Source organism: Juglans regia, chromosome 1 (assembly GCF_001411555.2).
Source record: "Juglans regia cultivar Chandler chromosome 1, Walnut 2.0, whole genome shotgun sequence".
NCBI classification, from domain to species: Eukaryota; Viridiplantae; Streptophyta; class Magnoliopsida; order Fagales; family Juglandaceae; genus Juglans; species Juglans regia.
Window position 1 is genome coordinate 7230897 of NC_049901.1, and position 27950 is coordinate 7258846.

Below are 27950 nucleotides of genomic sequence, written 5' to 3' on the forward strand. Positions count from 1 at the left end.
ATGTTTAGCACTTAATGTTTCTATCTCTCTCACACCCTAAACCTAAAAGTTTGAACATACAATCTAGAACAAATAAATTAATCCTTGAGATTCATTCCGAAAAAAAAAAAATTCCTTGAGAAGTACACAATTTTTGCCTCTATCGAAGTATAATAATTGGTCTTTTATTTAGATGTCATATAATAAAAGCTAAAAGTCTCATAACCTTCGGCCCTTTACTGTGGCATGTGGTTATATATCAAAGCCCATTAGGTGGGATCTTTTGTTATGGGCTTAAAAATCACAGGGTATGGACTATGGAATGTGATTTACTTACCAATTCACTCAAGAAGGGCTCCAAAATACCAAAATCAAATGGTAGACCATCATTTGCCATGTTGGCACCTTTTATTGGTTTTCACATAACCTAAGTGTGTTTAGCCGTTAAAAGAACTTATAAATAATTTTTCTTTAAAAAAATCTTGATTGCAGCACTGTCTTCGCTGATATAGTTACGCCGTGTTTGGTTCGTGCAATTACAATGGAAGGAAAATGTCGGCCGTAGGACATCACATTCACGCCGCCATATGAACGACTTGGCAAAAATATATATATATTATATATATATATATATATAAAATGTAAATAAATAAAATCTTTAAAATTAATTTTATTAATTATCTTTACACTACATACTATACATAATTTTTATATTTTTATATTTTTTATCTTAATAAGTACGTGAATGAGTAGAAAAATTTAATTAATTTAATAAAAATAAATATGATGTATATGGTATGAGATGATAAATAATAAAAATTTTTAAATATAAGGTCTGACTAATTATTATAAATAATTAGTGTGAGAGATGAATTAATTTCTATCAATATTAATATTAATAAAGGTATATGACATTTGACCAGAACAAATTGCAATCGATGGCAAAGGACGGAGGCTTAAAGCCTGGAAATTGGAATAAGATTAGAAGTGGCCAAAAAAATAAAAAAGTTGGTAGTTGGCAATTTCTCGCGTCTCAGGAAAGGAATTTTCAAAACATTCAATTCGCGTTCTTTGATTTTCAAAGGCGACGCGCTTCTGACGAAGAAGGCGCATTCTTCATTCGTATCTTTTCAATATCTGTGTTCTTTTGAGTCTGTTCGATCGAAAACAAGTTCATGGCTGCTGCACCTAGCGCTCGAGCCCATTCGTATGGTCAAACCGAGATTAACTGGGATAAGTACGTCTCCTTTTTCTTCTTTGAGTTTTGTTTCCTTTCGTCAACGCGTTCTTTTCTCGTTATTACTATGTTTCTTTCGATTTTCTTTGTGAAATACATTTGATTTATTTGGTTGCTGAGGAAAGGGGAGAAAGAGAAAAGGGGGAAAAAATTCAATTCCATCCTTCCCCGTTTGTTTGGTTATCTCGTCAAAATGTTTGTTTAAGCTTAGGCATAGAATTGCTGAAAGCGAGGAGTTCGAAATTCCACGGAGTTGTAGGATTGTTTTTTTGGAGGAAAATGATCCCAAGATATCCGCCAATATCTGGCAATGGGGAGAGGTTTCATTTCAATCTCAAGTGTATCTGTTAAGTCAACAAGAGGTGTAAGATACACTGTATACTTTGAAGTAATTGAATGAATATTTTGCATATCTGAAGCACATATGCAAACTTTTAACATAGTTGAGGAATATCTTGTTATCAATCAACTTGAATTGAATAAATCAAATTGATATGGTTTCGATCACATTGAGTTTGTGCATAACAAAAGCAGTCAAGTGAAGCCATCGTTAAGTAAGTTCTAACATGAAAAACTCTCCCTTGGCAGTGGGTTGTAGTTCATCCTGAAGTTTGCTGTCATCCTGCCTCTTTCTTTTATGAAATCATTTATAAATATATTTAGGCTTATAAACATAGAAATTCATTTCTGCCTATTTCATACTTGGTAGTTATATCCTTTCACATAGCCAATCCCAAAATCCAAGATAAAGCAGGAGGGTTGTAATATGTTGAAAGTCAGTGTAGAACTTTTGTCACATTGTATGAACTTTGATCATATTTAATAAGTCTTAGTTGAAAGATGTCTTTTCATATAAAAGAACACGCATGCACACATATTTTTTAAGTCAGTTACGCACTACTAGGAGCATAACCATCAGACTATTATATATGCGGATGGATTGTTTCTCTCCTGTTTTATTACTTAACTGTGGATTTAAATTCTCACAAGGTTTTGAACTCACTGGTTGTACCCCGCTTTGCAGGCTTGACAAAACTAAGTTTTATGTCGTAGGAGCTGGCCTCTTTACAGGAGTTACTGTGGCACTGTACCCAGTCTCTGTTGTGAAAACCAGGATGCAGGTCGCATCAAAGGATGTTGCAGAAAAAAATGCTTTTTCTGTCATCAGGGCCATACTAAAAGCAGATGGGGTTCCTGGTCTATACAGAGGATTTGGTACAGTCATAACTGGTGCAATTCCTGCCAGGATCATTTTTCTTACCGCTTTAGAGACCACAAAAGTGGCTGCCTTAAAGATGGTTGAACCATTTAAATTATCTGAGCCTACGGAGGCAGCCATAGCGAATGGTTTAGCTGGCATGATAGCATCCCTATTTTCTCAGGCTGTGTTTGTTCCAATTGATGTGGTATGTGGGCTCTAGATCATATTGTTGGATGAGCATTTTTTGGTCTCTATACCGTGTAAAAATTTGTTTGAGGGTTGGCATATCATCGTCTGATGTTTGTTTTATAATTTTTTTTGAAATGCTATTTAGAGTTTAGCCAAAGGTTACTGACAAGTAAAGCAAAAAAAAAAGAAAAATGCTGATTTCCTCGATTTTGTATTTTTCAGGTTAGCCAAAAGTTGATGGTACAAGGATATTCAGGCCACGCTAAGTACAGTGGGGGTCTGGATGTTGCTCGTAAGGTTATAAAATCTGAGGGCATTTGGGGATTATACAGAGGGTTTGGTCTATCTGTTATGACTTATTCCCCATCTAGTGCTGTATGGTGGGCAAGTTATGGCTCAAGCCAACGCTTGATCTGGAGGTGAGACATAGTAATATGTTGAAAGAGCTTGTTTACCTTAAGAGCCAGTCCAAATAATAAACTTTTCTATCGTCTAAGTTGGCATAAAATGTTTTGTACCTTCAGATTTTAGGTTTGGTATATCCAATAGATGACCCCTCCTTAGTTATTCTCATTTACTTCTTGAGGGGCAAACCAAAACTGAAATTACATGTCCCTAGGTTTGACTTGGTGGGCTTCTAATTCCAATTTCTTATTGGAACAGCCTAATGAATTAGGAGGCTACAAGGCTGAAAATGTTGGTTCTTATGACTTTAGTCTAAGACGCCATGCCATGGTTACCTCATAGGTAAGCTAGCAGGTTGTAAGAGATTTGCACTGTCCACATTTATGGACTTCAGGTGCACCATATATCATTATTGTGGTGGTTTAAATGTTGGGTTCTCCACTTATTGATTGGTTCATTTGATTTCTAACTAGTGCATTGCTATACCATTTGTTTGGCAGTCTCTTAGACCAAGGTATTGATCATGGGGAAGTTGCTCCTAGCCAGTCAAAAATAATGTCAGTTCAAGCTACTGGTGGAATTATTGCGGGAGCTACAGCATCGTGCATCACAACCCCATTGGACACCATCAAAACCCGCTTACAGGTTTTCATAAACCTAGTTCTATTAAACCATATTCTTCTATCTCAATGAGTCTCATTAGACTTTGACTGCTAAATATGCCTTTGGTTGGTTATAATTGAAAATTTAGTGTTAATTTTGCTAAAAAGAATTAATTATCAAAAAAGAATTTGCTAAAGAGAATTGCTTGCTCTTATATTTTCCATTAACAAATGAAATTTATGTATAATTGATAATTCTTTACCAATTTTCCAGGAAACAATGCTGATTGTGTGTGTGTGTGTTTTTTTACGTGGTTTCCTGGTTTATACCCATGCTTGAAGGCTTGTCAGTTGCTAGTTTAATTGCATGTGTGCCGTATATTTTTCCATAAGGATATGGTAGCTATTGCTATAGCTCATATCGGTTTTTCTTTACCATTAAGATAAACATAGGGTTACTTCCCGGGACAGAAAAGCTTGGTCATCAATTTTCCCAAACTTTCACCCACCATTCTAATATTTTCCCCTGCAATTTTACTTCAAGTCATTCAAATCAAGGTATGGAAAGGACATAGTAGGAAAAATAAGTTTTATTACTATGTAAAATCTTTTCACAAGTATTCAGTACAGGTCGGCATATACCCAATTTGTAACACTAGTTCATTGCTTGGTATTTATTGCTGAATAAAATTGTGCTTGCAAATTTATGCCCCCACGCTTGTATTACTTCTTTTTCAAATGTATTTGCTTCAAGCATTTAATTGCTTTGCTACTTTCTCTTGGGAAAATAAATGCCCTTATAACCAAGCTTGTAAAAGCTTTTATATTTGCACATACACACACACGGATGAAACTTTTAATACACAACCTTCGAGTTTCTGATGTGTTAACATTTGCTATATAGTCTATAGACCTCATTATTCTCAAATATAGCCAAAATAAGTACACTGTTGACCTGGTGCTCATTTTCATTTGATCAAGTTGCTGCTTATGGTTTTTGTTTTAACTCGTGGTTCTGCACTATAATAGGTGATGGGACATGAAAAACAAAAAACTGCAAGACAAGTTGTTAAAGGCTTGATTATGGATGAGGGTTGGAAAGGTTTATACAGAGGATTGGGTCCAAGATTTTTTAGCATGTCTGCTTGGGGAACCTCAATGATATTGACTTACGAATATCTGAGTAAGACTCTTCCCTCCATTTCACCATTATTCTGGAGTAAACAGATTTTAAGATAATGAAGTGAAAAGGCTAAAGGAGTCAATCATTTCTGTCTTCGTTTTTCTTGAGTTTTACTAAATGGATCTCAATTGTCACTAATCACAAGCATTGGAATTTGGAACTCAACAGAGAAAAAAAGTTTGAACTCGCCCAGTGGACCCTGACTTTCTTATTATATTCCAAATTTTTATTTCTTTATTTTCCTGTAATTCTTGAGCATATAAAGGTATTAACCTTGGATATAAATGTTGGTATCGCATGGTGTTGTAACTTTTCGTGGCCATGTACTTTCTGGACTCTCTCAATGGATGCCTTCACCTGGTTTAGAGCAATTGGACAGTTACCAAACCAGCTTTCCTTGGCTCAGTTTCTAAAGTCTTCTCATATAATTCTGTTGCTTTAGCCCCAAGGGGTGGCATATTGGTCTTGGGTGAGCCGTAGAAACCAGACGTCCTAGGTTCGAAACTCCGCATTTACACTCTTGGAGCCGTATAAACCGAGTGTTCCCTTGAATTACCCAATGTGCACTTGTGGGAAACTCCTTGCTGAGGGCCTGTACACCCCCATGATTAGTCGGGACTTTGTCCCAGACACCTGGTGCCAATAATTAATATATATATATATATCATTATATTGCTTGATTTTCGCTCTTCTGCTCGTGTAATCTCATCAGTTTTGATATTGTCATCTCTAGGAAATTGCTATTTCCCTTTTCATATGTGAGCTTTCCAAGAACTATGTTGCACTCTGGCATCATGTTTACATAAATTTTTAAACACTTAGCTTAAGGTTATCTTCAAAATACATGCTTGTTATTCTAGGGGGTGAACAAAGAAAATTCAGATCTATAATATTCTGCAGATGGTGAGTTCCTGCTGGATAACCCAAATATGGCTTAGGAAGGAATCTTGGCAGCGAAGTGCCTGCTGGGGACTTCCACACAAAGACATCAAAATTCCTACTAGGCCACTTAAACATGAGAAATTGAGAATTGGGGAAGCATAATTCGTAAAATGATAAATATTGGCTTAGGACAACAATAAAATGGGAAATAAAGAAGGGAATTGTTATTATTATTTTAAATTTGTGCTGTGCGGAGTTCTCTCTCTCCTAAAATTTTCTCTTCGTACACTCTTTGCTTTTCTTGGTTTTTTTGTGTTTTTGCTTCTGGTGTTGGGTCGTCAATGGTGGCAGTTGAATATGTAGTCCAGTTGGGTGTTAAGTTCAGACTGGTGGGTGAAGTTATCGAAGGTTTTCTTAAAAGTTCAAAAGGAGCAGACTAAGTACATCTTCTATGTACCTCTTCATTGAACTTAAGGTGGTGGTAGGTGTTTGATGGTGGTTGTGTGGAGTGGTATTAGAAGGAAAATGCCTACTGTGAGAAGTGTAGCAATTGAGTCCAAGTTTTTTGAGGTACGGGCAGATGGGAATGGAGTGCTTATCACTGAGAGGGGGTGGAAAGGAGTGCAAAACTTGAGGCTGGGTTTGGACACTGCTCATTGGGCATCAAGAACTTTGGAGGGTTGTCAAAAGCATGGCAGTAAGGGATATTACTCTGTTTATAGAGAAGGTAACAGAGCTTTCGTTGCGCAACAAGGCTCAAATTCCCGCGGCAGTTATTTGTCTCTGGTGGTCTATAGTGGAGGTGGTAGCCGGAGCTTCATCATTATACCTGGAGACAGAAATGGGTGGGGGTGGAGAAAACTTGCGGAGGCATTGAGGGAGGTTGGAAGTGAAGGTGGGAAGAGGAGAGTTCTTCAATCTTCGTCAGCAGAAGCTTTCACGTACAAGGAGGCTCTGCAGTCAACTCGAGAGGTGCAAAAGTCAGATATGGCAGGCCTAATACGGTCAGGTGATCTTACTGTTTTGGGAGAAAATCAGAGACAAGATGGAAGTGGCAGGTGGTCTGGGCAAATTGAGATAAATTTTTTGAAGGAATTATGGGATAAGCAGGCTTCGTTGGAGGAGATGAGTGATAACGTCAAGGGACTTATACGCATCGTTTTTGGAAAAGAAGAATTGGGGCAGGGCTTGGGGAGTGGGCGGCTAATAGGGAATGAAAATTTGAAGGGAGTGGGTCAGGAGGCTGGGCCCAAAGGGAAGGCACAGGGTAATTGGGTAGGAATTGGCGATGGGCTAGCTCGAAGAATCGAGCCCACGCCACAGGCGTCCTCTTTTTGGAGGAAGAAATCACGACATCTAGCAGGTCCATTGGGGGGTGGGCCAGTGACACCGACGCCGGCGCAACCCCAATCGACGTCAACGGAGGAAGTAGAGGCCTCGATGGAAGCTTTGTCGGTGGCAGAGAAGCAGATCCCGATATTCCTACCCATAGATTCCGATGTTTTGGGTTCCCTGGAGGGGCCCGAAACATGTATACCAAGCCCGAGTCTTGGGCAAGGGATGGCACAGAAGGGAGCGGCGGCATACGGCAAATTAGTTGGTGGTTCGGAGGTCGCAATACAACCGAAGGAGGTGGAGGTGGGGGAAATCATTGAAGGGGAAGGTCTGGAACTGAGTATTTATGAGGATGGGTGTTCATCTGGGATGCCACAGAACCCCTTGGGGAGTCAGGGGATGCCTTTAGATCTATTGGTCTCATCCGGGTTGTCACAAACCTCTCGGTGGATATGCCCGTGGTTTTGGCACATAGCATACTTTCTGAGGGAGCTCGTATAGAAGCTATAGTCATAGTGGAGTGTGGGAGCGCATCAGAGATGGAAGGGGAAGGTCAGTTGATGATGCTTGAGCCAAGTAAATGCTCTACAGTGGGAGAGGAGTCTGCAGGAGTGGATCCTACTCCAATAAGTATGATTCTTCCTACTGTCTCAGATGATTGGGTATTGAAAAAGGTAGAGGAATTTCAAAGTTGCATGGGAATTTCGTGTAAAGGCTATGAAGAACAGTTTAAGGCACTAATTATAGCCATTGAGGCAAGACAACATGGTGCAGGGTCAAAAAGAGATAGGGAGTTAAAGAGGCAGACGTGGTCTATTAATTATGATGTAAAGGAGGGGAGTGCAGGTCGTGGCAGAAATAAGGGGAGGGCTGGAACAGTTGATAAATGAAGCCTAAAATTTTGTGTTGGAATGTTAGGGGGCTGAATGAGGTTAATAAACGTATGCGAATAAGAGCTTTATTAAGGCAATGGAAAGTGGAAATCATCTGTTTTCAGGAAACAAAGTTGAAGATTATCAATAGAAGTATTATTCGGAGCTTATGGAGTTGTCAATATGTAGGCTGGTCATATTTACCTTCGAAAGGGGCTTCGGGTGGAATTTTGATTATGTGGGATAAGAGGGTGGTGGAAAATAGTGATGAGTTTGTGGGAGAATATTTGGTGGGATGTTCTTATAAAAATACTGAAGATAATTTTTTATGGGCGTTTATGGTCCTAATTTGGACAGTGAGAGGAGATTGCTTTGGGATGAGCTTGCTGGCCTATGTTCTTGGTGGGAGGTCCCATGGTGTATAGGTGGAGATTTTAACGTGACAAGATTTTCCAGCGAAAGATTAGGGGGAGGGACGACAAAACCAAGCTATGGTGGATTTTTCGGATTTCATTTTTGAGGTAGGTCTTATGGATTTACTGTTAATGGTAGGCGATTACACTTGGTCTAATAATCAAGCCTGGTCAAGACTGGATAGATTTCTCATTTCTCCCTCATGGGAGACACAATACCCAGATGTAAGAAAGACTAGGCTTCCAAGGATATGCTCTGATCACTTCCCTATAATGTTAGCTTGCGGAGGTATTCAAGGGGGTAGAAGGCCGTTCAAGTTTGAGAATATGTGGTTAAAGGTGGATGGCTTTGTGGATTTGGCAAGGCAATGGTGGAATTCATACATTATTGAGGGCAATCCGAGTTATGTATTGGCTGGAAAGTTGAAAGCCTTGAAGAAGGATTTGAAGATTTGGAATGAACAGGTAGTTGGTGACGTAACTTTACAAAAGAAGAGTTTGTTTCAAGAGTTACAAGGTTTGGAGGGTGTAGGGGAAGAAAACATCAGAAAAGGTCAGGTAGTTTCTGAATTGGAAAGACTGACGCTAATGGAGGAAATTTGGTGGAGACAAAAGTCAAGGGCCTTGTGGCTTCGGGAGGGGGATAGAAGCACAAAATTCTTTCATCGCATTGCCAATGCACATAGGAGGTTTAACTCCATTCAGTCCTTGAGCATAGATGGAGATGTATCTTCAGATCAGGTTGAGATAAAAGAGCATGTGGTAGGGCATTTTGAACATTTGTTATCGGAACCTCATGCATGGAGGCCCACGGTAGATGGTCTAGTCTTTGAGGTAATTGACCAATATAGTATGGATTGGGTGGAGAGACCATTTGAAGAGGAAGAGGTAAAACAAGTAATCAGGAAAATGAATAAAGATAAAGCTCCAGGCTCGGATGGATTCACAATGGCTTTTTTCCAGGTTTGTTGGGAGGTGGTGCGAGAGGATGTAATGCTGGTTTTTTAGGAATTTTACACTCATGGAAGATTTGAGAAAAGTTTAAATACTACTTTTATTGCACTAGTCCTTATAAAGGCCGGTGCAAGAGAGGTGCAAGATTTCAGACCGATTAGTCTTGTGGGTAGTGTATAAGATTCTTGCCAAAGTTCTTGCTAACAGGATGAGCACGGTCATGGAGAAGATTATCTCTAAGTCTCAAAATGCTTTTGTGAGGGAGGCAAATTTTGGACTCGGTTCTTATAGCTAATGAATATTTGGATAGCAAGTTCAAGTCGGGAGATCCAGGTATTTTATGCAAATTCGATATGGAGAAGGCTTATGATCATGTAAATTGGGATTTTTTGATGCATATGTTGAGGAGATGTGGTTTTGGGGGAAAAATGGAGGAAGTGGATGAGATATTGTGTCATCGGTTCACTTCTCGGTTCTGGTAAACGATGATCCTGTGGGTTTTTTTAATAGCTCGAGGGGTCTACGACAAGGTGACCCACTATCACCTCTTTTATTTGTCCTAGTTATGGAGGCTCTAAGCCGTATGGTGTCGGCGGCAGTAGAAGGAGGATTTTTTTCAGGTTTCTCGGTAGGAGATACCCATGGTTCCACTATTATTTCTCACCTCTTGTTTGCAGATGACACTTTATTTTTTGTGAGGCAAATGTAGGGCATATACAATCTTTGAAGGCCATTTTACTTTGTTTTGAAGCGGTATCCGGGTTAAAGGTTAATCTTGTTAAGACGGAGATGGTTGCAATTGGCGATGTTAGCAATATTAGAGGGTTGGCGAATATTTTGGGATGTGGGGTTGCTTCGTTGCCATTGAAGTACCTTGGACTCCCGTTGGGGGCTTCTTTCAAAGCAAAGACAAATTGGGAGGGGTGCTGGAAAAATTTGAGTGTAGGTTGGCCGGGTGGAAAAGGTTGTATCTCTCTAAAGGGGGGCGAATCACACTTATGAAGAGTACCTTATCCAATCTCCCCACATATTACTTATCTTTATTTCCCCTCTCCACTAGTATTGCTTCTAGAATAGAGAAACTTCAACGGGATTTTTTGTGGAGTGGGTTAGGAGATGAGCTTAAGTTTCATCTAGTAGAGTGGGAAAATGTATGTTCCCCTTTGAGAGACGGTGGATTGGGGGTCTGGAATGTGAGGGCGTTCAATAAGGCACTATTAGGGAAATGGTTGTGGCGTTATAACTATGAGAGGGGGCTTTATGGAAAGGGGTGGTGGATATGAAGTATGGAAGTGAAAGAGGGGGTTGGTGTTCTAAAGAGGGTAGGGGGACATATGGAGTGGGCCTATGGAAGTTTATACGAAAAGGTTGGTGCTCTTTTGCTAGTAATACTCGACTGCGTTTGGGGGATGGTAGAAGGATCAGCTTTTGGCAAGGTGTGGTTGGGAGACATGGCCTTGAAGGATGCTTATTCTATGATTTTCAGAATTGCACGGGAAAAAGAAGCTAAGGTGGTTGATTTGCGGGTTATTAACCAAGGTACACAGGAGTGGATCATTAACCTCACTCGAGATGCACACGATTGGGAAGTGAATGAGCTGGTGGGATTTCTGAACATGCTGTATAACATTTCTACTGCTGCCTCTTTGGATGATACGATGGTATGGTGCCCCTCTAGGAAAGGGAAATTTTCGGTAAGCTCTTTTTATGATTCTATTAATATGCATCAAAGGCATATGTTCCCTTGGAAGAACATCTGGAGGACTAAAGCACCTACAAAGGCTGCATTTTTTGTGTGGACGGCGGTTCTAGGGAAGATTTTGACCTTTGATAATCTTAGAAGACGTGGCCTCATTATTATGGACTGGTGCTGTTTGTGCAGAAAAAGTGGGGAAACGGTGGACCATTTACTTCTTCATTGTGAGTTTGCTCGAGATATCTGGACTTATTTTTTCAATAGAATGGGTATAGCATGGGTGATGCTGGGTAGGGTGGTTGATTTGTTCGCAAGCTGGAATGGGATCTCAGAAACATCACAGATTGCAGCAGTGTGGAAGATGGTTCCTATATGTATTCTCTGGTATATTTGGAACGAATGTAATGAGAGACTTTTTGAGGATCATGAACGCTCTTTGGAAGAGTTTAGGAGCTTTTTCTGGAAGACTTTGTTTGTGTGGGCCATTGCTCTTGATTTGAATGGTCTTAGTTTTCATGATTTCCTTGTAACTGTTTCGAGTTCTTAAATAGGTGTATTCACATGTATACTTCTAGTGTACCTGGACTATGCCTACCTTCATATCAATAAAATAACTTATTACTTATCAAAAAAAAAAAATAAAGAAGGAAAATCTTGATCTCAGCTCAGGTCATTGATAAAAATGCTGTTTGTTTTTTATTAGAACAATCACGTGTCATACCGAGTCTATGGTTTGATGGATAATCATTTCAATGATATAATTCTTATGTCGCATCTCACCTGCTTGAGATTATTCTATGGTTAACTAGTGTCTGCAAAATATGTTTTTAACAGTTACTGTAATGTGGCTTTAAAAATGGTCGGTATTAGGGTACAAACGGGAATCATGTGGTATAATTATTCTACGTAATTTTTTTTTTAGAAGATTTTAGTCAGCCTTCTTTCAGGAACTAATATAGGCAGCATGTAACTTACAGATATATTACCCATGACAATTTCTTTATATCATGAGAAACTACAGGGCGCACAATCACACACTTGTATGAATGTATTTATTAGTGGTTAACTTCAATGGTGAAAAACAAAACATCATTCATGGTTTCAGCCTCTGTCTCTCTCTCTCTCTCCCTCCATTCCTTAATTATCAATGAATGAAGAATGTCTGATGGCCATCCTTATACTGTGATATATTTGTGCCTCAAAATGTTAATACAATTCAGGCGTATTCTGCAAAGCAAAGCAAGGAAATGATTTTTCTCCATTTTCTTTTATCTTGTTGGGGTTTTCAGACCTTTTTCTGTATCAATGCATATCTCTCTCTCCATTCCTTATTTTTCTATATTTTGCATGTGACACATATTTGCAAGGCGTATTCTTTTGGAATCTATGTTACTGTGTGGACACAATCTCTCTCTCTCTCTCTCTCTCTCTCTACAGCCATATACAATCACTTATTATGTATATATGTATATACATATGTATTTATGCTCAATCTAAGCTTATTTTATTGATTGTCTGTTCAGAGCGCTTGTGTACTATAGAGGAATTGTGATGTACTACTGGTCCACAGCCTTGCTTCTTTCCAGCATGAGAGGTTAGCGATGCTGGGTCAAAACAGGCTGGGATTCAGCGTTTTGTTGACAATGGTTGTTTTTGCATATCACTACAACGCTTATCGTGCTGTAGGGTTCCAGAACCAGAATTGCTGATATTGAAGCCCCTGGTTATTTTTTGATTAGGAAGCCCATATTGCGGTTACCAGAACTGGATTACTTTACTAATTATTTTTGGATCCTTATAGGAATTTTCGGCCTGGAAATTTGTTAATTTCATTTCTGATAAAATTGAATCAAGTTGAGTACGTAGCAGATAGCAAATGTATTCAGTGGCATAGGAAGTGTATTCTTACAGCAAGAGAGATATATCATTAAATGCAAGTAATTTTGATTTCAGAGATCTAGTTTTTCTTCTTTTTTGTTTCTGCTCTCGTCAATCTGAGATATTAGATATATACCTGATAATTGCTCGGTTCTTATGTTGGGAATTGTCTGGCTCGTATGTAATTGCAGACAGGCTGTTAGACTAGAAATAGCAGTAATATATCATGATTTATGAAAGACCAAATTGGTTCCGGTTGACTTGTTGGTACTTTTAACACCTAAGAGGATTTTCCACTGCAGCGTCGTGCTCACGTTTGTCTTTGGTATTTGGTACTGCCTCCATTGTAGCTTTCTCTTGCCTGGCTCTGAACAGAGTTTCATATCATTTTGAAAACGGTGTCTAAAGAAACCCTTGGGTCGAACAACGCAGTCCTAATCAAACCTCACAAACTTGGGGAAGTTCCATCTCGATTCACCCATCCAAGAAACGGGTGGAATCGACAATATCAAGTGAATGACGACAGGCAAACCCGAACTGATTTATGAATAGGGCGGGAGTCCTCTCAAGGCAATGAAACCAACCATAAGGGGCTCCTAAATTCTGTGTCGGATCTCTCCTGCTGCCTTGACCTCGAAACTTCATCCATGGAGAATTTAGCTCAAAACAATGCATTTGTAGGAATATCCCGTTCTTGTTTCCAAAGACCACATCTGTTGGCAGAACGTTCAGAAAGAGCTGCAATCAAAGCCTAACTAGTGCCGAGATGAAACGCAACGACATGCAAAGAGCACTCCAATGGGATTCTGTTGGTTCTAAGAATTTTATTTTCATAATAATGCAATTATTAATGGAGAAGCTGTACACCGCAGATTAAAATTGCATAATAACTTATAAAGAATGATAAGCCAGCAGAAAAACAAAATAGGAGTAACTCATACTTATACTCTTGAAAAAAATGAAACATCATCCGTAAATGTGATACTTTAGCACATATTCAACAAAGAAACAAAACCTGATATTTTAGCACCTAATGTAGTGATTAGGACTAGGGAGAGGTCCCCACGAACTATAACTATCTGTTGGGATGCTGTTCGTATTCCTTAACTCAAAATTAGGTCCTCATCTTCATTATTGTCCTCGTCACCGTTATCATCCCTTCTTAGCTCAGCATGCTCCTCAAGTGATGCAGCAGGAAATAACTCCCCAACCTTGTTTTCTTTGCTAGTTGCCATTTTTTCTGAACTTTTAGATTGATCTCTGTTCATCTGGTGCAATAAAAAGATTAGACACCACACATGGTAAAAGAAAAAGGGTAAATGGCTGACATGCTCAATTGAGTGTAAGCATGTAATATATACCAGTAAAACAATAACTAGGAAAGACTACACAACCAGAGATACCTGTAAGAACTTAACAATGCACAGAGGACAGATATTTCCTATATAATAATACAACTTGCCGGTGGTTGAGCTTATAACAGCCATGTTATTAGCTATGAAAGTTGTAGCTGGTTCATATAAAAGGGTACGACATGATTGGTTCATTGTTTACTCATGGATGGTCTACCGTTCAAATTAGGATAATAGCAATTTTCTATTTTTTCTTCCCCACTAAATGGCAAGAAAAACAATATTTTGATAGTGTGAATAACATTCTATCCCAATCCTGCGCTTCAAGTTGTTTAAATCCCCTCAGAGAGGTCTTTTCGCAACTATAAGGAGAGATGCATGTTGACTGGTTTCCCCCATGTCCTGATGAGTCATCTTCTACCAGAAGCGAACCTTGGCCTACCACGCAAGAAGACCACAAGCTAACTCATGCCTTAGTTGGGTATCCCAGTGGGAGGGACCCTCGATAAATCAAACAGGCAACATATGGCTACAGCCCTCATTATCTCATTACTGATCTATGAAGAACCAAGCTGATCATAGTGGATTGCAATTGCCCAAGGAATTCATACAGTTTCTTATTTTCCCAGTCTTTTTTATTAGCAACAAACTTTGGACTGTTAGGTATTCTGTGACTGCCTAGATCAATGAGCTCAATAAAATCTTACAGCCATTTAAGAAAAAAGGTTTGAAACTCCAAAGTTTAATTTTCTAAACATTCATAAAAAACATGTTTCCTTTTCCCCTTTCCTTTGGTGGAAGAGTTTACAAGCATATTATTATCGTACAACTACAAAGACAAGCCAGGAAAAAGAAACTACAAAGACAATTTTGAACCTAGAAGTTTAATGCAGAAAGAAACATTATCCTAATTAAGCTTTAAGTATGCTACCAATTATAATCTCTTGGAAAATGTTACCGCATATCAAATTATATAAATTATTATCTAAAAACTGTAAATTACTTGCCCATAAAAGATTGGTGATATAAGGATTTTATGAATAAATAAAAGTCGCATTGTTGAGTTAAAGTGTGTTCTCAACCCCTAAAGAAAGCACAACCGATTAAACTGAAGAGCAATGTAGAGTTTCTATATAAATAAAAGAAAACAAATATCAGAGCTGAAAAATATTGCTTTATTGAGCTTACAGCCCGTAGCAGAGTCCTCCGGTCCCTTTCTCGAGCATTCTTAATTGCCTATAACAAAATCACACAGACCCTTGAATTATCTTCCAAAATGCTAAATTAAAACCCTATCTTGAGAAACGCATTAGTGACAAGAAAGTAACCTCGTCGAGCGACTTTTGCTCGGCCTCGACTTCCGAAGAATCTCTACAAGAAAAAGGAAAACAACATAAACAAGATTTCGTATATATATATACACATATATATATATATATTATCAGTAAACAAAGAGCATTATTAATGATATAGATAGGCATAGCCCAAGTACACGGCATATATGATTCAAAGACATGCTTTCAAACAAAACCTTCCAACTATACGGCTCACACGGCAACGACACTTTGCACAGACACCTTGCTCCTTCGCACAACCTACGTCCAAATCAGTCCAATGCCTCAATTAAACAAAACCCAACAGCCCCGAAAAAAGGGGCGTATTTGTTTGTTCCAACACAACATATTAACTTAAATGCCTTTCTCGGGAAAATAGATTCTATTGAACCAAACAGAGCTAAAATAATTCAAAAGGGGAAACCAACCAGGACAGAGATTATGGTAAGCCTGACGAACGGCTCGTTTCGAACATTGCTGACTGTAAACATTTAATTCAACAAGTGCAATTAAAATTAAATCACTTGCCCATTTAAAATGAAAATAGGAAATAAAATTCAAATATTAGAAAAAAAAAATACCATTTGGCCGGCTCGGCGAGGGGCTTGTACTTGCCGTAGCGGCGCTTCCAATCGATCTGTTCTTTACAACGTGGACAAACCCCCGTGATCTCTGAGAAGGGCCTAAACTTTCCCCCAACTTCCTGTTAAAAAAAAAAAAAACTATTTTTTCTTCAGCCAGTGTAATCGAAAAACAGTATCTAAATGAGTGAAACTCCTTTTTTTTTTTTTAATTCTGTTTTCAGCTTTCAGAAATAAGGAAGAAAGAGATGATGGCATGTAATACCGTTTCGTTGATCTTGTGGCCGGCCTTGGGTTTCCAAGCGTATTTGTTTTGGTGCTTGGGGGCGCCGTGCTTGTTGCTCATCTCTTCGCTCTCTGCGGCCTCTGTTAGTCTGTTTTACATATTATGGGTCTCTAGCTAGATGATGACCTGCTTCATATTAGCTTCATGAACGGCACGCAGTTTATGTTATTCGGGACTAAACGCCATGTCGCAATAATATTAAGATACTAATGGCTTGTTTGGGAAGTGAGATGATCTCATTATATCTCATCTCATCTAAAAATTTATCATAATTTCCTTCTTAAATACAAGAGTACCTCTTTAGGCTAGTAAATCCTATAATGGGAGTTGATCGGAAACCAATAATAAAATGACACATCTATTGATAGGAGTGTAAAAAAAATCGGTGAACCGGTAAATTGGAACCAATGGGTTCAGTCCAGTATCGAGTTTGGTTCGATTTGGTACCGGTTTTATTTTTCTTAAAATCGGTCCGATTCTGATTTTTTTTTTCTAAAACCGGACCGAATCGAACCGATTCATATATATATATTATAATTTTTATATATAATATATAATTATATATAAAATAGTTTTATATTATATGATAAATTACTAATTAATATAATATTAAAATTTAAAATTATTATATCACTATAGTCTATAATACAAATATAATATATTACAATATATTATCATTATAGTATCTATTATATATATTATATAATATAGAATATTGTATATAGTATATTAAAATCGAAAAATCGGACCGAAATCGGTAAAACTAAAAGTACTAGTTTAGGGGTAATCGGTGCGGAATCGGTTCTTGAAAATACAAAATCGGTGCATACCAGTTTAGTCCCAAATTTTGTCCAAAACCGGATCAAACCGAACCGATTACACCCTTATCTACTAAGTACATAATCTAAGGCTAAACCTAACCACACCAGAAACGGGTTTCCCTTTACAGATTTTTTTCTATGAACTTCATCCCTTCCCTTCAAATGCAAATACCCATGCATGATTTACAGAAGAATCATGCCTTGGCATCTCCGCATCTGATTGAAGAATCTCTTCTCTTCATAAATCTCGTGGGTATTTCCAACCACCAAGAAGTATCGACCATCAAAAGCTAGAGCTAGAGCTTTACGTGATGAAAATTAAAAGCTTTAGTGTATTGGATTTTCTTTCTCTCCTTTTATTTTCCACCATTTTCTCGGCAACTAAATAGAGCATTGTTCCGTTCTTTGGTTGTTTTATTTAGTTTTGTCTGCTAGGTTGATCAAAGGGTGGATGACGCTCATCAAAGCGGTGAGTAGGCATGAGCAAGAAGCCCGATGAGCCAATGAACCCATGCAACCCGAGTAGTTCCAACCCGATGAAGTCCAGCTAACATAACAATCGGTTTCAAAACTATCGAACCCGATGAATGTCAGTGGAACCCGTCTATTAAAACCTCTCACTTCTATATCAAACCCTAGCCCCTGCCCCCCGCATCTTCTCCTTGCCAGAGAAAGAGCATAACTGGTGTTTAAGCTCTGCTTTCTTTTTTATCTTGAGATCGTGGTCGCACTCGACGAGGTTTCTAGCTCTCTCTGTTTGAAGAATTTTGACTCGGTAAGGTTGGGTAAGTCGAGCTCTTGCGGATAGTTTTTAGTGGTGAATTTTGCTTTGTTTATTCAACTCCAATGGCAGCTTAGTGGTTTCTACAAGTTGAATATTAAATTCCGATGGATAAAGGTGCCTTCTTTTTGTTTGCTTGGTTGTCTCTTAAAATACAAACGGACGGTTTTATTTTTAAGGAGTTTCATGGTAGTTATTGACCCAAGGTATTTGCTTTCTAAACAAACCAATGATTTAGCGAACTTGGAATGGCAGTTTGTCGAGGATTCTTTTCCCGAATTCTGCACACCTTACCCAACCGGAAGTTTAACAGAAAAGCTTAAGAACGAAGGGCCGGAACCGAAACCAAAATTGGTAAAGCAGTGTTTCAAGACTCCTGTTCCAACTAAGGCTAGAAGCAAGCGCATGAGAACCGGAGGCCGAGTTTGGTCCCTGATCGAGTCATCCTCGAGTTCAACCTCCTCGACCTCTTCCTCATCCCCTTCAAGTACTTGGCTCATATATCCCACGGCGGCCCAGAAGGTGGGACTGATCGAGACACCACAATGGAGAACATATAGGAAACCTCCATTTTTTTATTTAAAAAAAATTCAATTAAAAAAAAAAGAAGAAGAAGAAAAGAGAAACCCACCGTCCGGTTTTCGACCCAACCCGCAACATTCGAGGACTGGTCGGTTCAACTCCGACTGGTCTTGTTAAAGGGGTCAGGTTGGCTCCAAATCAGCCATCGGTGGATCAGGTTGCAACCCTAGCGATGAGGATTTAAAGTTATCTTCTGAAGCATTGGAGAATCATCAGACATGTTTTTCAAAGGAAGGGAAAGGGAAGAGATTGTGGAAGAATGTGAAGTACCAGATGGTTGAGTACCACCCTTTGCCTGGTTGTTTGAGGGACAATGAAAATTAAAAGCCATTACCAATCCGAGTGGCCATTGAAGTAGGCCCTGCTTAGCATCTTTTGAAAAAAGCTTCAGAATATAGGGTTCATGAATGTTTGGAAGGAGAGGGGGGTGGGTTTCGACAGAGCATAAGTGACCATTGGGATTTTTTTTTTCCTCAGCAACGCACCCCACCAACATGAAAATGTGTATCCTACGTGGTCAGCTACTGTTGGTTGCCGTTGTTTGCCGTTGTTTGGAGAGCAACGGATACACATGTGTGAAGTTATTCTCTAAATACAAACGCTTTTCAAATTCAAGTTTTCAACTTTTTCATTTAATCATTACAAATTTCTCAAACTTACAAACATAACATAAAAAATAATACATTTTCAAATTTCAAAACAAAAATTATATTCTATTTTATTCAAAATTTTCTCTCTCCTATTTCAAAATTCAATAAAACATCTTAACTCAAATTATGTCACTACTTATTCATAGAATTTTTATCTCATCTCACTTTTCAAACAACCCCTAAATTAATAAATTGTAAACCCAACCATTTAATCGATATTTCAGTCCCTTTTTGTGAGGCAAGTATCAACTTAATAAAATTAATGAAATTATAGCTCTTAATTAAGACAGTTCACCTGGGTGCCTACTCGGATTATCCTGAGCCGGTAATTGGAAACTTGAGTTTTTTTTATACTTGAAAAATCTGGGTATTCGGGTTTAAAAAAAATTAACTCTTTCTTTTTTTTTTAAAAAAAAAATTGAGTACTCGAGTTGCACTTGGAAATCAGGATAACTTATTTTTTAAAAAAGTAAACATGGATAGTAGGTAGTGAGTTTTAAATTAAGTACTGACCTTATGTATATGTACCCACTCCCGAATATGAGTAGGTGAGTAATCCGGCTATTGGCCCGAATTACTGAATTAGATAACTGCCTTTGGAACCGAGTTATCCGCTTTTCGGATCGGGTAGAAAAAAAGGGGCATAGATGAGTGGTGATATATATATATATATATATATATATATATATTTTAATCAAGAACAACCAATAAGTGTTATTACAAACAGATGAAAGGATATGGTTAGAAGAAGGACCTATGCAAATTATGAATCACTCTCTTCTGTAAAGTTGAAAATCACTTTCCAGCCCATTCTTTCTTTCAACATGCATGTCATATAATAGAGAACCATACTTTGTGTTGATTTCATTGTTGTTTGTGGTCTTTGTAGGGGCGGAACTATGTTGTAGATTGGGGCGGTAAAAATTAGTTTTATATATTGTATAATTACAATTTTAAGTGTAAATATTCTTAAAATATTTAAGATTGCTCCCCAACACTCAAACACACAGTATATCACTCAAACATCCTTAAATATATTAACATAATAGCCTTATTTGTCATCTCTATCTCTCTTTGTTTGCCTTCGGTGTTCATTAAGCAGTTTGTTTAATTTCATATCAATGATATCATATAAGTTTTTATTGTCTTTCTGAGCTTACATAGTTACATGATTTTTTTTATTTTTTATTTCTCATCTGGGTCATTCTCGACTTCATTGAGCTACTTGTCTATCACCCGTACATAATCTTCCTTTACAACCTTTGAGATGTTTTTAACCACATATTAATCAGTTAACTAGCTAGAAGTTTCAAGAGAGTTTATCTAATAGTTAAAACGAATCTGGAAGATTCTTGCATATGGGAGGCATCAAATTTATCTAGCTAGATGATTGATGAGACGTTTCTAGAGAGATAGAGAGAGTATGTGAAGAATTTATTTTCTTTTGTGAAGAATTTATTAGTTATTCATATGCTTTTTTTTGTTTACTTATTAATAGTAATACAATTATATAATAAAAATCTAACGACTTTTATATTATTAAATATTTTTTCAGGTTTATTTTTTATCTATGATTTTTTCTTAAAGCTTAGAAAAATATGAGTAAGTTGAGAACAATTGTATAATTTTATGACGTATGATTATTTTTTTTATATAGTCACGTACAAAAAGTACATATTACTTATGCTGACACATACCGCACACTTTGCCGATCGCCTCCCCAGACACCAAATTCTAGTTTCGCCCCTGCAATCACCTAAGAGTCCCCTTCAAAAACTACTCTAGCAAATCCCAATTCAGAACATATCTCCATTGCCTTCCTTAAAGCCATGCCTTCAGCTATAATAGGTTTCATATAATAGCTTGCATTTGTGTAGGACACTGGCCATAATATCACCTGCCTCATCTTTGATAATATTCCCAAACTTGTCTTTTTTACTTTTTCATCCACAGATGCATTCCAATTGGTTTTTAATGTCGCTTCACTTGAATACATAAGTAACAATTTTTCTATACACAGTCGTCTCATGTAGAAGCTGTGCAGTCGGCTGACGTCAGCTGATATTAAAAAAAGAAAGAAAGAAAGAACAGCCACGAATCGATCAACTTCATGGTCGCTCCCAAGGTTTCTTACATATGAAGACATCACCATCGTTGTCGTTTCATTTTCGGCCGAACCTCAAAGGCAGAAAACAAAGAATAGCCACGAATCAATCAGCTTCATGGTCGCTCCCATGGTTTCTTACATATTCAGACACCACCATCGTTGCCGTTTCCGCCAGCTTTGCAACAGTTCGAATGAGTGAAAACTGGTTGCTCCCAAGGTTTCTTAAATATTCAGATGCCACCATCGTTGCCCTTTTTCTCTTCTTCCCTCCATTTTTCACTAGTTTTAAGCAAGGGAGTGAAAATATCTGCACTATTTTTCTATTCTATGGCTTTCTATGACTCTTCTTCACAAGTAAAGAACATCATGGCGAGCAATTGTGGTATAAAAGGGTTGATTGCAAAATTTGTGAAGGATCTGTGCAAATCGATTTGTTCACTTCTTCTCACTCGGTTCATAAACACTTTTTCACAGTTTCAAACGGGTTTGGGGAGTAAGAGCAGTTTTGGTCTTGTTTTTGGGTTAACTGGAGCTGTGGTTGCAGTTTTGGTCATGTCTTATTTGTTGGGATTGTACTTTTGGTTCAATAGGAGATGGATGAAGAAGAAGGCTGGGGGGGTCTGATTTTGATTATGGTAATGATATTGAGGAACAAGGGTCTAGGCCACGAGTGAGGCCAAATACAAGGTTGATTTGGTTCAAAATTTAGGACCTTGAGAAGGCAACTGATAATTTTTCCTAGAAGAATTTTATTGGTCGAGGTGGTTCTGAATTGGTTTATAAAGGGGTTTTACCAGATGGAACTGTGGTAGGGGTGAAGAGGATTTTGGAATCCGATATTGAAGGAGTGGCGGAGCTTGCTACAAGTGGAAAACACAAAACTCAAGTATCATAAGTCCTGCATCTTGGCAGGGCAGCAAAGGTTCAGGTTGCGAAGAAGGAAGAAGAAGGGAATGAAGTTTTTGGAGTTGCAAAGATGAAGGCCATGGTTATTGGGAATGAAGTTTTCTTTGTGGAAGAAAAGAAAATAAGCTTAAGAGAGAATGAGAAACAAGCAGAAGGGGAGAAATGGGTGCAATGAAGAAGAGGATAAGGAAAATGAGGGGTCACAATGTGTTTTGCCAAAACGACGTGGTTTGCCAAAAATGAAACTGTTTTATTTTCCAGATGGGCCACGATTGCACGTCGACTCTTCCACGCGATTGCAAGAAGCATTTTTCCATAAGTAAATTCTACTCAATTAAATAAGTTTTGATATTTCTAATATGGTGACGTTCACATATATTTAAATATTCTTAATCCATGTCAATGTCGGTTAAACTAGGTTTTTAATTCATTCGCATACTTTTTAATTCATTTGGAAAATGGAGATTTTAGTATATTAATCTTAAATGGAGATTTTCTAGTCTTTTGATGTTAAAAGATAGAACTTTATCTAATTCTAGTGCTTGAGCTTAATATTTGTGAAATCGTCACTTGTCTCAAAAGTTTAAACTGATGGGAATAAATATATTTTATTATTTATTTTATATCTTAACAATCCCCTTCACGTGTGGGCTAGACTCTCCTCAATGGATAACCCAACACGTAAAATATTTAATTAAATGTGATAGAGTGTAGAGTCAGGACTCGAACTCAAGACCTTTGCTCTGATACCATGAAGAAGTTCATGGACCGAACTTATCTCATAAAACTGGTTCTACAAGAGATGATTATTCATTCCTTATAAACATGCACAAGACTTTATCCATAAACAATGTGAGATTATTCCTCAACACCCTCCTTCACTTGCAAACCAGTATTTTTTCTGGTCCTTGTCACGGAATAAATTGTGTAGGCCCACATTCGTTCTGTGGCAGACTCTAATGCTATGTGAAATCGCCACTTATAGTAAAAGTCTTTCAATTTGTTTCCTCACGAGAAGCATAGAAATGCTGGCAAGAGGAGGAAATTCATTAGGTGAGAAACGGGAAAGGGAAAGGGTGAGGGGGAAGGAAAGTAGAGGCCAATGCCCAAGGGAGAAGGAGGTCACGGGGAGGATATGAGAGCTGGTGTCTTTCAAAAAAAATTTTTTGTGTGGTTTTTTTTTAGTCATTTTACTCCTCCAAAGTGGATGGTGTGGACGGATGTAATTAGATTAGAAATGATTTTTACAAATTCAAAATAAATAAGTCGCACTCAATATCTTGTAAAAAAGTGAGATTCATTTTTTTTTTTATAAAGAATTTACATAAAAATTTATTTATTTAAAATTTTTACCCAACATTACTCTTAAAATAATGGTTTGAAAAATGAATTTTCGTAAACGATATATTCTTATAATAATAGAATATCCCAAACCATCCATTTCTTATTATTATTCTTATTATTATTATTCTATGGATTTCGTGTAAAGTTCTTGGTTTGAAAGGTAACACAAACGACGTGTTTTTTTTTTTTTTCTAATTCTTTTCACAAATCAACAAAAGTAAGGCCAAACTTTGATCCCACTAAACACTCCTTTCCCAAAAGATGTTTCACAGAAAGTTGCAAATCCAATGACTCAAAAGTATACAAAGTAGCCATTCCACTCGAAATGCAAAAGCTATAGTTCACTTCTTTATCAACTAAAGTGACAGCTCTAATCTCCATTTATAAAGCGGCGTTCACACGATAGAAAGATCAAAGATGAGATCCTATCTACGCTTTAGTTGAATGCATCTCTGTAATATTTTAAAAAAAAGTGAAATTTATTATTAAAAATTTAATTTTTTTTACATGAATTTTATATTTATTCATTTTTTTTAGAATGATCGTGCGGCGCTTTCACATTCTACGACTGTAAATATATATTTTTTTTAATGTTTAAAAATGTTTAAGAGCTACTTGAAAGAAAAAGAAAAAAAAAATGTGGGCGGCCGAATAGCAGCATCCATATAATTAGTTTATAATCCATATTGCACGTCTCTTCTCAATAGCAGAAGTTATTCCTCGTGGGATGCTTATGCTAAAACCGTATTATTTTCGATATAAAAGTGTTCACTACCACTTTGATCAATCATTGTTATAAAAAATATTAAAATCATTAATTGATTGCTTCCATAATAAATTATATAAATCTACAGCATTCAGTCTTTATGTATATTCTCTAAATTACAAAAATAAAATACACTTACAAATTCTGATCAATTCCCGAGTTTCTTTCATCTTTACTGTTGGATATAGAATTATTCCATCCCATCTGAATACTCTTCCCACCACTACTAGCTTCCCAACTACTTCTTGAGTTCAACACGTGTCCAGGAGAAGAAAACAAGTCATCAAAATCAGAGGCACTCACCTCTCCACGTGGATTAGATGGGCTGGCTTGGGTCCCACCTGTGTCCAGGTCAACACAGCCTACATCCTCAACCCCATGTCCATCGTTGATATTCTTCTCAGCGTTTTCTTGAAGTTTAAGTACAAACTGAAGGGACCACACCACATCTCTCATTGTTGGCCGTTCGATTCCTCGATCACGTATGCAACTATCTGCAACCTCCCCGAACTTGTTAAGACAATCGTATGCAATCTCACCTCTCAAACGCGGGTCAACGATCTGATCAAGGGTCCCATTATGATAACATTTCCTGGCCCATTGAGCCAAGTTCACTTGCTCCTTGGGTAGGCTCGGCATCAATGCTGGCCTAGCACATAATATCTCAAACAACACCACCCCGAATGAGTACACGTCAGATTTTTCCGTTAGCTTCTGCCTCCGATAGTACTCCGGGTCCACGTACCCAAAACTACCTTTCACGACAGTGCTGACGTGGGTCTGGGACATGCTTGTGGGACCCAATTTTGACAAACCGAAATCTGAAACCTTAGCTAACAACCTCTCATCTAGCAGAATGTTCGTGGATTTCACGTCGCGATGAATTATCATATTCTTTGCACCTGTATGAAGGTAGTTCAACCCATGCGCTGCGCCGATGCAAATTTGGACGCGTTGCTTCCATGTAAGCGTAGGGTTGTCATTTCCATAGAGGTGAGAACGTAGGGTCCCTCGTGCCACGTACTCATATACAAGGATCATCTCGTCTTGATCATCACAATATCCGATTAAAGCCACGAGATTAACATGGCGAAGCTGGGAGAGCATGTGGATCTCAGTCCAAAACTCGCGAGTCCCTTGCTTTGACGATGGGTTCAACCGTTTGATCGCAACAGCGGTGGATCCGCTGTCAATGTACCCTTTATACACATTGCCAAATCCTCCAGCACCTATGACTAATCGGCGATCAAAGTTGTTTGTGGCCGCTTTGATCTCCACGATCGAGAAGTAACGACATAGTTCTAATGGCAGTGTCGAAACGTTCTCGTCAGTGGACCTCCACGTCCTGGAAAATGGGACCCATGAGGATTTGGCCAAGCTCGTACCAAATTCATCCGATCTCTTCCTCCTCCTCTGATGGTGAACTAAGAAACATATGTTAATGAGTATTGCAAGAAAAGCACCAGTGGCAATTCCTGTTGCAATCATACTCTGTGAGAGCTTATTTTTAGGAGTTGTCTTCTTCTGATTTGGTTCGGAGGATGTTGAACTTGGACCCAACATCGGTGGTTCTGGATTGGGCCCAGCGAGGTTACCATCCGATTGGTTCAACTTGAATATCTCTACACCGTTCAAGATCGCATCTGCGTAATCCGGTTTTGGAATCACGTCTCTGTTTGGTTGGAGTGCAAGCCATAAACCCTGCTTAGCTTGAGATTTTCCAGGCACCAACACAACGTAGTCTCTGTACACAGGACTTCCATTGCCACCACTCCATTGGATCACATCCATTTGCTCTTCTGCCGTCTGATTATAGATGAATACACGAAATACCCGTTGATTATCGTGCGTAACTTCTAATTGAGTCTCACAAAAATGGAGCCTAACCAGATATAGAAACCCAACATCCACAGGAAAAATCCAAGTGAGGTTATATTTCAAGTTAATGTTAGGATCCCTACCCATTGTACGAGAAGAAGTGTATATAATCTCTGGCGCGGTGTATGGTGGGGTGTCCTCAGTGTACTTGATCGTGACATTGGACCGATGAGGCATGGCGCCAAGTGCCCTTCCAAAGATGTAATCCTCATCCTGACTCCAAGATCGGAACATTCCAGTATCTTCAACGCTGGGAACATCTTTGCCACCCACGTTTAACCTATACAACGTCTCAAAAGCGAATGGAATATTAATATAGAAGGCCTCGTTGTCGCGTTCATTTACAAAGGTCACTGGGGGCATGTCTTGATTACTAATATTGTATAATTTACTTGGCATAGAAACAACCTCGATCCCGTTGATGAAGGCATAAGAGCTTGGAGATGGCATGAAGGTTACGTCGAGATTTTGATTTTGTTGAACGTGGACGATGAATTCTTTGACAAGAAATGTTGTGGAAGGAGTTGTAGTGGAGATGGAGAGATAGGCGCTGAAGTTGCTTAAGAGTGTGAAGTCATTGGCAGTGACAGAGAAAAAAGATTTGGTTTTGTCGTGATGGGTATATGATGTAGGGTAGAAGTAAAGGCGGAGGAATTTTGGGCCGGGCGAGATAGGGAAAGAATAGGTGAATTTGGAGTGGCGATCAAATATACGAGCAGTCATGTAGGGGACTTGAGAAAGGGAAAGGTCAAAATTGGAAGCATTGGATGATGATGATGTGGTTTGAATGTCGTGGGGGGAGAACTTTGAGTTGGAATCGGCTTCCCAGCGCCGGCCATCGAGTGAGGTAGAGTTGGAGGAGGAGCCACAGTTGAGGAGGAAATAATCAGTAGGAGTGTAAGGAGGTGGAGTTTTGGCGGTGGTGATGGGGAGAGATGGGAGAAGATGGACGATGGTGGAGAAGAGGCAGAGTAGTGCGACGATTGCCATGGGGCTAGAGTTACATGCTGAAAACCCAGGAAGAAATGTTATAGTTGGAATTTGCAGCCGAGGCAGAGGGCAGTGTGAAAAGCTAATTATTATTAACTTTATGGATAGAGAGGTGGACGTCAAAAGTGGGAGAGAATAGTGCGGTTGTATGCATGATTGGTATTTGGGTTCCGTGAAAATCGTGGTCTATAGATCTATCATCTAATTAAAGCAAGCGATGATATGATGTTGGGGACAGCTCCGCTCGGATCCATTAATCAACATTTCTTTTTAATTATGACGTAATACCCAATACCCAAGATTTATTTTTTCTTTGGCTAATTCATAATTTCTTTGGATTTTATTTTTTCTTATGTTAAAATGGAAAATCAACATGAACTGTCGTTTTCTGTTTACAAATTGACAAAAGTAGGCCCAAATTCATATTTTATTCCTGATTTCTAATGTCCAAGTATTAATTAGTCAAGCCACGCCTCCTCCTCGTCCACACCTTATTTTCTTACCTTTTGGATTTTATTTTCCATTGATTTTGATGGTCATTCATGAATTTTCAAGTCTTTTTTATCCCACTAAACACTGCTTTTCCAAAAGAAAGTTTCAAAACGTTACAAACTCCAGGCCTGAAAAGTATAAAGTAGCCATTCCATCACTCTCACATGAAAGCAATAGCCTCTCTCTCTCTCTCTCTCTCTCTCTCTGTGGTGAATCAACTTGCTGGAAATGCATGTGGCCGGTTAAGGCCAAAA

General features: G+C 38.4%; 3 protein-coding genes across 6 annotated transcripts; 1 reads left to right on the plus strand and 2 right to left on the minus strand.

Moving 5' to 3' along the window:
• Positions 1-910: 910 nt before the first annotated feature.
• On the plus strand, positions 911-12900 carry LOC108988142 (solute carrier family 25 member 44). The gene is made up of 6 exons (XM_018961278.2): positions 911-1216; positions 2241-2622; positions 2829-3025; positions 3512-3656; positions 4643-4796; positions 12472-12900. Exons 1-6 carry the CDS (start codon positions 1155-1157, stop codon positions 12498-12500), a joined length of 969 nt encoding a protein of 322 aa, XP_018816823.1. The 5' UTR covers positions 911-1154; the 3' UTR covers positions 12501-12900.
• An 840-nt stretch (positions 12901-13740) lies between these two features.
• On the minus strand, positions 13741-16494 carry LOC108988143 (uncharacterized protein C9orf85 homolog). The gene is made up of 7 exons (XM_018961279.2): positions 16359-16494; positions 16094-16215; positions 15941-15993; positions 15710-15773; positions 15507-15549; positions 15367-15414; positions 13741-14094 (listed from the first exon to the last, which is right to left on the minus strand). Exons 1-7 carry the CDS (start codon positions 16437-16439, stop codon positions 13930-13932), a joined length of 576 nt encoding a protein of 191 aa, XP_018816824.1. The 5' UTR covers positions 16440-16494; the 3' UTR covers positions 13741-13929.
• A 7914-nt stretch (positions 16495-24408) lies between these two features.
• On the minus strand, positions 24409-27325 carry LOC108988164 (receptor-like protein kinase FERONIA). Of its 4 annotated transcripts, XM_035692435.1 has the most exons (3): positions 26623-26735; positions 26298-26494; positions 24409-26142 (listed from the first exon to the last, which is right to left on the minus strand). In XM_035692435.1, the coding sequence occupies exons 2-3, from the start codon at positions 26472-26474 to the stop codon at positions 24472-24474; spliced, it is 1848 nt and encodes a 615-aa protein (XP_035548328.1). In that variant the 5' UTR covers positions 26475-26494; positions 26623-26735; the 3' UTR covers positions 24409-24471. The 4 variants fall into 4 exon arrangements, with proteins under 4 accessions (XP_035548328.1, XP_035548320.1, XP_035548326.1 ...); XM_035692427.1 differs by having other exon boundaries at positions 24409-26494; positions 26623-27193; XM_035692433.1 differs by lacking the exon at positions 26623-26735 and having other exon boundaries at positions 26298-26584.
• Positions 27326-27950: the final 625 nt, after the last annotated feature.

Coding starts and splice junctions, on each gene's coding strand:
- LOC108988143 (XM_018961279.2), bottom strand. CDS start 16,439: ATGAGCAACAAGCACGGCGCCCCCAAGCACCAAAACAAATACGCTTGG. Junction 16,216..16,358: donor GCCACAAGATCAACGAAACG/GTATTACATGCC, acceptor TTTTTTTAACAG/GAAGTTGGGGGAAAGTTTAG. Junction 15,415..15,506: donor AGCAAAAGTCGCTCGACGAG/GTTACTTTCTTG, acceptor ATTTTGTTATAG/GCAATTAAGAATGCTCGAGA.
- LOC108988142 (XM_018961278.2), top strand. CDS start 1,155: ATGGCTGCTGCACCTAGCGCTCGAGCCCATTCGTATGGTCAAACCGAG. Junction 1,217..2,240: donor ACCGAGATTAACTGGGATAA/GTACGTCTCCTT, acceptor CCCGCTTTGCAG/GCTTGACAAAACTAAGTTTT. Junction 3,657..4,642: donor CCATCAAAACCCGCTTACAG/GTTTTCATAAAC, acceptor GCACTATAATAG/GTGATGGGACATGAAAAACA.
- LOC108988164 (XM_018961310.2), bottom strand. CDS start 27,204: ATGGCAATCGTCGCACTACTCTGCCTCTTCTCCACCATCGTCCATCTT.